This window comes from Gobius niger (assembly GCF_951799975.1).
Source record: "Gobius niger genome assembly, chromosome: 3".
Taxonomy (NCBI): Eukaryota; Metazoa; Chordata; class Actinopteri; order Gobiiformes; family Gobiidae; genus Gobius; species Gobius niger.
The window spans coordinates 20190460-20203995 of NC_136854.1; the positions used below are offsets into that span (position 1 = coordinate 20190460).

Below are 13536 nucleotides of genomic sequence, written 5' to 3' on the forward strand. Positions count from 1 at the left end.
AAGACAGTGTTAGCAGATATTTCCTTCTATCCTTGTGTCGGAAATGAAAACAAAAATAAGGTTGGATGCCCCATATGATTAGGTCTATTAAAGGCACTATACCAGATTTTTTTCTTCTTGTAAACATTTGTGGGGAAAACTTTGTGCATCGAATTATAAAACATTTGTATCAATTTCACGAACTTGCAGGATAGTTTTCTCGCATTTATGTGAAAGTGACCTAGCAAGTTGTGGAATGTGTCTCAAACTCGTCCCTGAGAGGAACTGGGATGCTACAAATTTGTAGTTAGGAATAAGTTTGGGCCCAACAAACAAAATTTAGTAGCTTCCTCTTTCAATATTTGTAATAATAATAATACATTTAAAAAAAAATCAGGTATAGGGCCTTTAATGTTTAATTTTATGAAATGTTAACCTGCACATTTAAACATTTATATTCATAGCCTAAGATATTGTCAAGTCTTAATGTCTGTTGCGTGCCTATCAGTGTAAATTTCGTCGACTAAAATATTTAGTCTTAATTTTAGTCAAAGTGATATTTTTGACGACTAAAATTGGACTAAAACTAAATAAAAAATTTTTCATGAGACTAAAACTATGACTAAAATGTCCAGATATTTTAGTCGACTGAAATAAGACTAAATAAAAATGAAAAGGAGAGACTAAAACCAAACTTCTATTGACAATCTGAAAGAGCCTCAGATCATTTGAATTCACTGCCAGAGGAGCAGCTCTGTGCTTTATTCATGAGCAGCTCCATGAAGCAGAGGAACAAGATTTATTATGATTATAATGAATATTATAAATGCAAAATCGACTAAATTAGTCTTAAATTTAGTCGACTAAATTGACATGCAATTTTAGTCGACTAAAACTAGACTAAAATTGAAAAGATTTTTTTGACTAAATCTCGACTAAAATTACATTACATTTTAGTCAAAAGACTAAGACTAAAACTAAATTAAAATATGTTGTCAAAATTAACACTGGTGCCTATATGGACTCCCCTTGTTTGATTAGCTGCTGACCTTTCTTTTTTTTTCATCTTTTGGTCTATTCACTGTTTAGTATAATGCTATCTATAGTATGTTGCTTTAGGCTGACACATGTAGACTATGTATAGTTAAATCTAGCATCAAAAATGATGCAGCTAAAGTTATGATCGCCATCTAGTGGTCTCAAATGATAACCTAGACATAATCATGATGAGCTGTTTGTTTTCAGCCTTGCCTTTCAATTTAGCAATACTTTTACTAAAGACCTGTTATCTCACTGAAGCCTTATAACATAATGACCTATACGGGCATAATTGTGCAATGGAGAAAATGACTGAAGCTAATAATAATAATAATAATAATAATAATAATAATAATAATAATAATAATAATAATAATAATAATAATAATAATAATAATAATAAATAATAACAATAATAATAAGGATGATGATGATGATGATGATGATGATGATAACACAATAATCATCATAATCATACTAACAATCATAATCATAATAAAAAACATAATAAAATGTTGTGGTGCTGCAGAAGAAAGGAAACATGCATGAATGTGTGTAGTGACAGTCTACTTCATGCAAAAGTGTAAAGGACAGCATAAAGGTAGAGAAAAGACCGGAGCGGAAATTTAATGGTGCTTTAATATTGCTGAGAACAAGAAGTGCAATGGACAGAAACATTAAGAGAAATTCACATTACTTGAGATGCTTTTTAGCAATAATAGCAGAAAATGTCCTTATTGACCAAAATTTGGCACACACATTTAGTCACTAGGGTTCTAAATCACAGCTGCTGTGATTTCTTCGAGCTTTTGTGAACTGGAATGAGACTGAAGCAAATGCAAATTGCATGCATTTTAGAAGAAGTGCATTTACAGTTGCTAAATCTATACAATTTTATATGATAGATTACATAGAACATATTTAAAATAAATGACGATACACTTGTTGATTGGGGCTAAAGAGCTGACTGCTTTGCATCTATAAATGTTATGTTATGCATATAATTGTATTCCATCACAGAGACACCAAAGTAAAGACTAGCTCTACACATTCACATCAGACATTATTGCACATCATTTTCCTGAGCATCATTAACCATAAATCCTACATTTCAATTTGAGGCTCTAATTCACCTTTCTGGATTAACCCAGCTGACACTATCTTTTTGTTTGCTAGCTAGGTACACTTTTAATGTCTCAGTGTTTATTTAAATAGAGTACAGTAAATCTAGTCAGACTGGATTTTAAGCAGAGCTATTTTATAATTAAATAGAATGGCTGCACCACAAACCAATCATCCTATTCCTGACTGAATCCCAAACATGACCATATACAGCAGCCAGACTACTACTGCATAGCAACAGGCTTCCACTGTTTGCCTGCTGCTACCGGCTTCTTGGCCGAAAACCTTGGCCGAGGAGCCATTTGACGCACGCCTCGAGCAATGAGAGACGCAGGGGAGAAGGCAGTTATACTGTCACTGATAGAGGAGAGAGATGAGTGCTGGGAGGTCGTGCTGGCGGGGCGGTAACTGGCCACTTGTTTGTCGTTTATGTTGTTCAAAATAGGTGATACAGCCAGGTTCTCATCCAGATGCTTGTTGACTGTAAGAGCTTCAGCTGTGCTTTTGTGAGCAGCAGGGACTGGAGAACTTACCAGTGCAGAAGATTTAGCGTTTTCACTATCAGAGACATTTCGGGGAGATCGTGGAGGTGCTGGCTTATGTTTGAATCTTTTTGGCACAGACTTAGTGGGGGTGGGAGATTTGGGTTGGGGTTTGGGGCTCGGTGTTTTGGTCTCAGTGACTGCTTCATATTTGAAAAGGGATGAGTCCAATTGATAAGGTTGATGTTTCATAATATCTAAGGCATTAAGGTGCTTTGCGGCTGTCTTGGGTTTCTGTTTGGTCTGCTTAGGTTTAATTTTAGGGCTTGTCGAAGGGGGTTGCTTTGCTGCAGCCGGAGGATAGAAAGGTGCAAGAAGGGGATTGTATGCCAAAGGTGGTGGGGCTCGAATATTAGATGAATACCTCCATGAATTTGGGAGAGAAGAGGTGGGAGATTGAGCTCTAGGTTTGCTAACTTGCTTCGATTCGGCATCAACTACAAACTTCTCCATTCGGGACTGTCTTTTGGAAAACATCGTGGCACCTTTTCCAGCCATGGTGCCCGCTTGACCTCTGCAAGTCGTCTCGGTCTGATGGGGGCAAGATACAACAGAATTTGGGACTCTGGCTATCGTATTCCTGGATGCAGAGGGTGGGGGCTGTGGGCTGTAGGTAGGACTGTGCGCCTGCATACTCACGGGAGATCGGGACTGTTGAAGACTCCAGCTATTTGCAGTTGGCTGGGGATGAAGCTGAGAAGACATGTTGGTGAGTGTTTTAAGTGTAGCCGACGCTTGATCTTGTGCCCAGTGATTGGACATCTGATGGGGTTTGGCAGCAGAAGAAGGTTGGGGACTTCTCAGAGAAGCATTGGGATCATCCAGAACACCGCTTACCATCCAAGGTGGGCACGCTGGATTGATGGAAGGCTTCGGTGCCACTGGAGGTGGATTCTTGAGTTTGATGGTTTTAGGTTGCATAAAGTTACATGCCTCAGCACCCAGACTAAAGCAGTCTTCCTCACACTCAATAAAAGATCTCCGATCACCTTTGTTTTGAAGACTTGCTTTTTGCTCTGGAGGAGACTGCTTGCTAGAACCTTTTCTTTTTGCCTCAGGTAGTATGCCGGTCTTGATAGCAGGCACAGAAATTCTTTCATCTCTTGAAGCGATGATGTCTGAGGTTGGGGACCAGACATGAGGGCTTGTAATGCGTGGTACTGGCACAGGAACTTTGAATTTAGCTTCGGGCTTCTTCTTCACAGGCGTAACTGGCTTGACCACACTGTGCTGGGCAGACGGGAGTATGTTCACCTCAAACCCTAGGAATGGCTTTGCTGTTCTGTTGGGCACCAGGGGCTTTGGAGCATTGGATGTGCTCTCCTGGTTGTCGACTTGGTGTTTGACATCTGTGTAGTTGGCCTGTTCGCTGTACACATACGTTTCGTTGCTGTCTAAATGATCTGTAGGTGCTGCAGTTTCTGGTTCTGGTACGCCTTCAACTGGTAAACCTTTACTCCTCAGTTCTTCATGCTCTGACACAATTTCATCCATGCGTTTTCGACGTTGAGCAAACATCAAAGCACCCTTTCCTTGATTTGCTGGCAGAACTTCCATTTTGTGTAGACTTCTCCAATTCAGACTATGTTGACAATGCTGGCGGTAGACAGAATACTCTCCTTCTGACTCGGAATCACTAGCTTCCACAAAGTTGCACTCAGACAGATCTTCAGCTTCTTCCTCTATTTGGTCTCCACTGTCAGCGTTCTCGCTGGTTCCGTAGCTGATGAAGGTGTAGTTCTCCACCCGTTGGCGGCGTTTCTTGAACAGCAAGGCTCCTTTATTGTGAGGGTTGGGTGCATTGGTTAGAAGGCGAGCAATGCGCTTACATTTGGACTTGGTTTCCTTGACATGTCTCTCCGATTGGCTGAGACCTGGGAGACAAAACAAGACAAGAAGCAGAGAGGAAGTCAGAGGTGATGAAGTGAATCAGGGGCTACGCTGGTTATTTTTAAATGATTTATGGTTGTACAACACATGCCTAAGTTGGAAGGTATTTTATCTTACTGTATAGGAAATTGCATTACTTTGTTTTGCTATTTTGCGAATGCCTACAAATGTCTTTATTTAAAAACAAGCAAAAGGTTTTCCTTCTCATGCAAGTTCACTAATAAAAGCATCGTATTTGCTCACAGCTAACTTAGGTGAGGAGCTCACTTTTCCATGGGTCTCTTATGATTGGAAAAGGGATCAAGTGACAGGCCAAGAGGGACACATGCTGGTGTCTGTCAAAATAGTTTCTGCCACCCTCATCATATGGTCATATTTTATTCTGGTCCTGCTCTGACTATTACAGCAGTGGGAATTCTTCCTCATAGCCCACCCTAAATAGAACATGTATTGCAGCATGAAAATAACATGCAGCCCTAGAGTGTTTATTTTTCTAATAAGAGTAATTAATTTTCTGTGCCTACAATGCATGCCTACACTTGCTTTAAATATTATGTAGCAGAATATCATACTCAATAATAAATAATGCAAAAACATATATATATACATTACATTTTGTAAATAAAAAAATGTTGACCGCAGTGCTCCCTAACTTCATATATGCTCTGTGACACATATGTAAGAGTTAGACAGGTACTTACGTGTGTGCCTTGCCCTGAGCCAGTTCGGTCTGCACAGATCTGTGTCAGACCCCGAGTCCCACCTCTGTGCCTGCTCAGCACCCTCTTCTGAGATTCTGAAGGAGACGCAGGCAGGAGGTGCGTCACTGCTCCCTCCTTCTTCTGAGGATTCCACCCTTGGGCTTTCTGTCCCGCCGCTCGGCCTATTGCTGGCTGTTCCCCGCGGTTCCCTTTCCCCCGGGTGAATGGTCAAGGCCGGGGTCACGTCAGGGGCAGAACTAGGCGACGGGCCGCGGGAAAGAGGCAGAGAATGTGGGTGGGTCATAGGCGACAATGATGTTGGCCTGTGTGCCTCATTTAATGTAATTCTGTCATCTTCTTGCTCCCTATAGGAAACATCCTCTTCACTCAAGTGCTCCTCAGACTCAGTTTCCCAGCATGCTGTGCATTCAATGTCAGACTTGGAGATGCCAGCAGGATGTGAGTCCACAGGGAAATCTTCAGCACCTTCATCTGTTTTCCTTGATTTTGGGTTCCAATCAGAAGCACTAACATCATGAGAACTGTCGAACTCGGAACATGTGTCCCTGTTCTCAGTGTTGCCCTGGTTTTCTGAATGTGGATCCATCTGAAGTGATGTTTTACAAAGTCCTTGCTCTCAGAGACCTGAAGTGAGAGTTTCACAATGTAAACAAGGTTATTTAGGTTATTTGATAATTATGACTGTAAGAATGAGCATACAACTGTGTTCATTAAGGAGACCTTTTCCTCAATAGGAAGAATAGATTGACGTTGGCATTTTTCTCAGAGCTGCCAATACTGTAAATGGAATGGTATGTCATGGGGAAACAGCGTTCTCTTCAGAGAGCATAAGCAAAACAATTGGGTGACAGTTTTCTGGCAAGCTCTTGTTCCCACTTGCCTTTTCATTACACTCAATAGCAAAAGAATGTAAAATAAATTAACACTAAGTCAAAATTTACGAGATAACAATTTATTCAAAAGTGATAATAAAGTGCATCATACTTTTGCTCAATGACTGACATTTTAGCATGAAACAGAGCTGGCATTTATGTTCCAAGTCTAAATAAACATCTATCAAAATAATCCAGTAGAATTGGCCCTCCACGCAAACTATACTCTTCAAAGATGAAAAAAGGTTTGGCCCCTGGTTTATGACTATAGCTTATGTTGTTATTGTGAAAATGCATCCAGTAGATGTCGCTGCCAAGTGATGTAATAGGAGTTCAACCGTATGATGATACAAACCTTTTTGTTTGCTTGTTTTTGCTTGTGTGTTAACCTATTGTGATGCTTTAGTGCCTGTAGGGGAGACCGGGTATGGTTGTAACACTTTTTGCTTCAGCACCTGTAACTCACAGAATTTTTTAGCTAGAATTTTCAAACTTTCATACAAAGTACCTACATTTGTTTACCACAGATGGCACCAAACCTCTGCAAGAATATCACAGACCTCGTGAGTTGATGTCAAATACATGGTGGTCCTTTGTTACAACATGTTACATGATGGGGTAAGTTGTAACACTTAAAAGAAGCAAAAACAGGAGCCACGGCATTCGGAAAGAGGCTTATTGAAATATAAGAACAATGTAGAACAATGTCTCTCTCTCTCTCTAACCTGTCATATGCTCACCTCAGGTGGAGTCGGTCCATAATACAGGTCTGCTGCCTGAGTCAAATAGTCGGCCAACACTTCCTCCTGCACCTCAGAGAAAACTTGATGATTTGGTTATGCTCCAATAACCTACACTGGGAAGATCACTGGACCCCTGTTCTCTCAGCTTCTGCTGTGTGTTGCAGTATCTGCTCAGTGTTATATATGGCAGATCTCATGTGCCTTTGCCACTGATCTGACTGACTAGCCCTTCTTTGTGACCTCATCAGATGCTTTTTTTTAAAACATTTGAAGGCACACCTCTGTCAGTCTTTCTTTTCCACTGCCTAGGCTTTCTGTAAAGGTATTAAAATCAAGAAAGTGTCATTAGCTGTGGGGATGGTTGTGTTACAACCCACCGAACCCCTGTCCCATTGTTTGGCGAGCTGTATTAGCATAATGGTTTGAAATTAGCAGGGGAAATGTGCATCACATGCTGCCATTTTGAAACTACAATTTAAAAAATTACTTTCTTACCTCAAAAATCGTTTCTGTATAGAATCTGCATGCACCTGTTCACAACCCTGACAACCACCATGTGGGATCAGGGAGGGAGTGGGTAAACACTGATAAGTTCATTTGACTCATCTTATCCCTGAGTGGTGGAATTGGTGGTGTTACAACTCTCCCCATGTTACAACCATACCTGGTCTCCCCTACATGCTTTGAGCGTAATTCCAGTTTGATTAATCAAATATACTATTTAACTAAATAAAAGGTGTAGCTAACTGTGTTTTCCTTTGGCAGGATCTTTACACGGAACTAATACCTATAAGGAGTCTGACCAAGTCTAGGCCTGCTTCACCTTTGTGAAGATGTTCGATCCATAAAGTTGAGTAATATAAACGTGTAATATACAGTTCATTAAGTTCAGACATTAGCATTTTTTAGAGAAGCACCAGTGGAACTTGGACACTTGGTTCCGCTTCATTGTGCACAGTGGTCACTGTCAGGCCTAACTTTGGTCTCAGGACAGTTTTGTTTCCATGTAAGGCTAAAAGCACCTGCTTTTGCTGTGTTTCTATGGAAACAGATCTGCTTTGACAGATGAGTGACCTCCACCTCTCGGGGCAACCCCTGTGAGGACTTTTGCCATGACATCATTAGACCAGCTCTTAGATCATCCAGGTCTAACCCAAAGTGCACAGTTATTGCACACAAACAAACACACAATGTTTAGTAAAAAACACATACAAAGGTAAAGGTACAATACAGCACTTTTTATATGTATGTGTCTTATCCTCTTAACCCCCACCTGAACCGAGCACATTTTCTCTAGCTCGGCTTTACCCAAATCTTAAAGCGTCTTGAAAAAAGTGTCAAAAAAGCCACGAAGAGGAGAATGAAAACGCAACAAAAATGTGCCAGAAAAGCAAGAATGATACAACAAAAGAGTGACAAACAGGTTCCAAAAACGCAGCGAAACCATGACAAAAAAAAAAACATTTGAAAAAAAAGCGACAAAAACGCATCACAAATGTAACACAAATGCGGCGACAACATGACAGAAACGTTTGGATCAGTTTTTTAGGTCTTAGCTTTCAAATGAGGCGTTACACTGTTGCTCTCCAGTTGAGAAGCTTTTAGATTTGGGTAAAGCCGAACTGGAGAAAATGCACTTGGTTAAGGCGGGGGTTAAGGGGTTAAACTGTAAATATCTGATCTAAAATTTGTTGCTGCTACAAATGTGTATTATATATAAAGTGATACATTGTATAAAAATAAACATTTATTTTTATTAGTGATTATGAATTTTCTATATCTTTTTCTTTTAAGATCTTGTCCACAGTGACGAGTGACGCTACATGGCACATTGATGATATTACAGCACCAAGTAGCCTACAGCATATTGTGCAAATTAAATTTAAAAAAAAATCTTACCTTTGGAGACAGAGTTGCAATGAACTGAATGTCACATTTATTCTCAGAAGAAGGTTTACCACAGAATCCAGAAAAGCTTGTTGGTATGAACAGTGGGCGGTGTGATGGAGCTACTAGTATCTGGTATTGAAGATGAGAGCGGTGCTACTGATCCAACCCCCATGGTCACATCATGCTTGACAGAACAATGGGAGAAAGACTCTCTTTGGTCCTAGACATCACTTAAAGCTGCAGCACTAATTTAGATGCAATGCAACTCGTTCTGTTTTTTTTTTTTTTTTCGTTTTTGTGCTGTTTTAAGGGGAGACACTACAGGCAAAACTCCATTTTTTCAGTTTTCAGGTTTTGGGCCATATTGGTCTCTGAACATATCAGCTTTCACCCGGAAACAGAAAATATGCCTAATCTTCACAATAACATGTTTAAATATTGCGCTGATTCAATGTTCCCCCATAGACTTATATGGGAGAATGCAATTTCAAGGGCCTTTTTCTCAAAACACATTTTTCTGTCATTGTGGCGACACTGTCCACGTCAGTCGGACCTAAAGACTTCACATTTTCCAGCCTTGGACTGAACAATATTTGGAAGATTTTTTCAGAGGGATTTTTTATTATCTAATCCCTGGCCCCATTTATTGAGTTTTGAATGTCAAAAAATAAGGCGAAAAATACATTTTTACACATTTTTACACTAAAAAACAGCTTATTTTAAAACTAAACAAGAAATCCTAAATCCCCTCTAAAAAAGTCTTGGCAACTCATTCATCAATAAAATGAAACCATACATTTGAGTGTAGCTCTATTCATTATTCAGATTTCGTAGCCAAAAAGATGGGAAATTTTGATCATTTTTAGGCATAAAACACTTTATTCTTATATGAAAAGATAAAATGACAGAACATTTGCAATGTATTTTTTTCTCACATTTATGCCAGTGATCTACAGCACAAGTTTCAAATTGATATCTGTAAATATAAATTTTTTTCCCTATTCGCCTGCAGTGTCTCGCCTTGACAACAGGTGGCAAAAATAAATTTACTCAACAACAAAAAGTCAGGTACCCCAGCTTTAAGCACTGACAGCTAAGCCACTAAATGTTGTCTTCCATCTACGTCATTTTTATGAGGGTTAAGAAAAGCTCTTTATAAATAAACTTACTTACTTACTTACAAATCAATCATCTCCATGTCCTGCTATAGACTTCTCTGCTCAGGGGGGAGCGAGCAGACAGTAGACAGCAGCACAGGCATTTTAATGAGTACATTCTGAAAAACTGTATTTTCCAGTGTTCGTTTTGTAGATAAACTATTAACATCTCTGTAAATGTGTGATCAAAACACAGTCATCTTTCATCTTATGGAACGAAATCAGTTTGCCTCCTGTCTTCTGGAAAAGCAACAAGATGAAATTTGACAATATACTTTCAGACATAAATGGCTTTGGGAAATTTCAAATTAAATTAGTTTTGCTTCAGGTCCTTTCTCGAATCACAGTGCCATGTCACTTCCTGCTGAATAATTTTATGGCGGCGGTACCGTCTCATCATTGCAACATAAGCGCTCTGGACGATGGAGACCTCTTCAGGAACCTTACTTTGGATCAACAACTCACTGTCAGCGTTCCCCTCACCTCTGGTGGGTCTCCCAGCTCCTGCATGATGTATTCAAAACCTCAGTATCAGTATTTGTCCGGATTCAACGGCACCAATAAAACATCTGCTGTTGAATGTCTGAACGGATGGGTCTTTGACAACAGCACCTTTAAATCTACTATAGCCACAGAGGTAAGAGTCTTCCACCACTTCAACACAGTAGTCGCATTAAATTTGGACCAAATTTTTCTTCAAATTGTATCAAAACAGGACTTAAAAATAATAAAATTGGAACTAAGTAAGGCTAAAATGTAAAAGAATTAGAAAAATCATAAATAAAACTTTTGAACATGTTTTAGTAACCAGGGGTCTGAGAATGAGTTAGGAGAAAATGTGTAACTCTTTTTATATATTAATGGTTTTGGGATTTAGTTCCTTCGTGTGATATTGATGAGATACAATAATTTGCCATTTGGCCGATAGTGCAGTCCTGACTCCTGATATAGACCTACCATTGAGTGAAGGTGACAGTGCTTTTCTTGTAGTGGGACCTGGTGTGCAGCAGGAAGGGAATGAACAAATCAACAGCTACAATCTTCTTCATTGGAGTCATGTTCGGAGCGCCTATATTTGGATATCTGAGTGACAGGTATGGCCATTTACGTCGTGATTCTATTTTATTTTATTGACAAATCACAAAGACTGAGTGGATTATTTTACTCTTTTTTTGTGTACAGATTTGGTCGACGCCGACTTCTACTCGTGTCCTACCTGTGCTCACTGACATTTGCAATTCTAAGTGCCTTCTCCTCGTCCTATGTAATGTTTTCCGTCATGAGGTTCTTTACTGGAATGTCCCTGGCTGGAATCAGTATCATTTCTATTGTTCTCAGTGAGTTGGATTTGGGTAGATGGTGATGTTTTGTTATGGGTATGCTAATAGAGTGGGGTCCATCTCTTTATTTCAGACGTGGAGTGGTTCAGTATTGAACACAGGACATTTTCAGGTATCATCATAAGCCTGGATTGGACCATTGGAAACTGGTTCCTGGCATTGCTGGCCTACCTCATCAACGAGTGGAGGATGCTGATTTTGGTGGTCACTTCACCTCTTGTTCTGGCGATATTTGCATGGAGGTAATTCTGTCACAGGTTAAGTCAGTCGGTTTCTAACAGATGTTAAAAGTCGTTTTGATCTCAGGTGGCTTCCTGAGTCTGCTAGATGGCTGATGGCCAATGGGAAGACTGACGAGGCACATCATTATATCAAAAAATGCGCTGAGATGAACAACAGAGCCAAGTGTTTGTCTACAATTACACCAACGGTAGAGAATAGTTTTGTGCCATTTCCAGCCAAAAAGCATATTCAATTCTGTGTGATTTTATGAATGTTTGGCAGACACTACTAGAGGTTACAGATAACGAACCCAGAGACAAGAAGTATACCATCATCGACCTTTTCAAAACCCCAGACATTAGAAAACTTGCCATTTCTTCTGGAATAATGTGGTATGTTTGTTTTAACACAGTGATCTCTGAATCAAACCATATTACTGTATAAAATGTCTGTAAATGTCCCAGGTTTGGACTTGCTTTTACATACTATGGGATAAGTCTGAATATTACTGGATTTGGACTAAATCCCTACCTCACTCAGTTTATCTTTGCTTCAATCGAGTTGCCCATGAAGGTCGGTGTTTATTTCTTCTTGGAGAAAATTGGTCGTAAACCTGGAGAGATAGCAACGCTGCTCACAACTGGGCTCTGTCTCTTTATTAACATATTCGTCCCACAAGGTATAGTGACAGATTTTTATTGCTTAGCGCATTTGTGATTTTTAAGCCTGGTCCCTTTTCAGATAAATGGCTTGCTCGGACTGTTGTGGCAGTACTTGGGAAGGCCATGTCTGAAGCGTCATTCACTATTGCCTTTCTTTATACTACTGAGCTCTATCCCACAGTCGTCAGGTGAGTATGTAATGCAACAGTTGTGTAGGTGGACTTTTCCACCTGTCTGCTTTCCTTACCACAAGTTTGATTACAGGGTTTCTCTATTGTTACCACGCTGTTCTTGACACACAGCACACATTTCCCTAAACACACATAAAGCAATGCACTCTTAGGACTGAGTTGCACATTTTAGTAAAACTGTGAACTTAGTGATTTGCTTAATAGAGACCAACCGTCTTGCATTTTCAGGCAGAATGGTTTAGGCTACACAGCCTTCATGGCTCGGCTGGGCGTGTCCATCTCTCCTCTCATCGTCCTATTGGAGGATGTGTGGCATCTCCTCCCATCAGTCATATACTGTGCAGTGGCGGTCAGCTCTGGTTTAATGGCCTTCCTGCTGCCTGAAACATTAAACCGCAGGCTGCCTGAGTTTATTGAAGACATTGATAAACCAAGGTAAAAAAAAAAAAAAAAAGACAGGCTGTAAACAATTAGCCACTCTTAGCTTTTTTTTAAACATTGGTTTTAAATTAAACTACACTTTCCAGGGAGCAGTCCACAGAAGAGAAGTAAATCCACGAAAAACTGAAGAGCGAGTGCAAAGGCTCAACCAGCAATAAAATAAGGGATCAAAATGTGTGTGTGTTTTTCTTTTTTTTGGAATGCTGTAATGTACAATGGGTTCACTATTTGTGTTGTTATATTGTAGTTTCATTCTGCAAATGCTCAAATTATTATTATTGTTATTGTTATTGTTATTATTATTATTATTATTATTATTATTATTATTATTATTATTATTATTATTATTATTATAGAAGAAGCTGTACCTTTCTGCACTTGTGGAGCGCAAACAAATTGGTCTGCAGCTATGAAAACATGTTTTCTTATTTCAAAAAGTCTGTGTATTCTCAGTCATACAGGAGTTGTCCATCTTTATTTTAAAAAGGTTTAAAATAATTAGTATGGTACCATTGTTGGGTATTCAATGTTATGATATGATACAAAAGGGGTCTGACAACCTTATAAGGCGTAATAAAATAATAAAAAAAAGACGCCCTTGACTATTTTTCTCAAATCTGAGTGACTTCATCATTTCCTGTTAAGGCGAAACACTGCAGGTGAATAGGGATTTTTTTCAAGTTCAGAGATATCAATTAGAAACTTTTTGCTGTAGATTAATGGCA

At 39.4% G+C, this 13536-nt stretch overlaps 2 protein-coding genes across 2 annotated transcripts; one reads left to right on the forward strand and one right to left on the reverse strand.

Annotated features, from left to right (window-relative positions):
- Nucleotides 1–1644: 1644 nt before the first annotated feature.
- Nucleotides 1645–5576, reverse strand: synpo2b (synaptopodin 2b; the record flags this gene model as incomplete). The annotated part of the gene is made up of 2 exons (XM_079553646.1): nt 1645–4555; nt 5273–5576. 2 exons carry the CDS (start codon nt 5574–5576, stop codon nt 2364–2366), a joined length of 2496 nt encoding a protein of 831 aa, XP_079409772.1. The 3' UTR covers nt 1645–2363.
- A 4635-nt stretch (nt 5577–10211) lies between these two features.
- LOC306961324 (solute carrier family 22 member 7-like) lies at nt 10212–12809 on the forward strand (the record flags this gene model as incomplete). The annotated part of the gene is made up of 9 exons (XM_079554018.1): nt 10212–10592; nt 10946–11049; nt 11138–11292; nt 11369–11537; nt 11602–11725; nt 11800–11909; nt 11982–12196; nt 12259–12367; nt 12599–12809. 9 exons carry the CDS (start codon nt 10212–10214, stop codon nt 12807–12809), a joined length of 1578 nt encoding a protein of 525 aa, XP_079410144.1.
- Between the last annotated feature and the right edge of the window lie 727 nt (nt 12810–13536).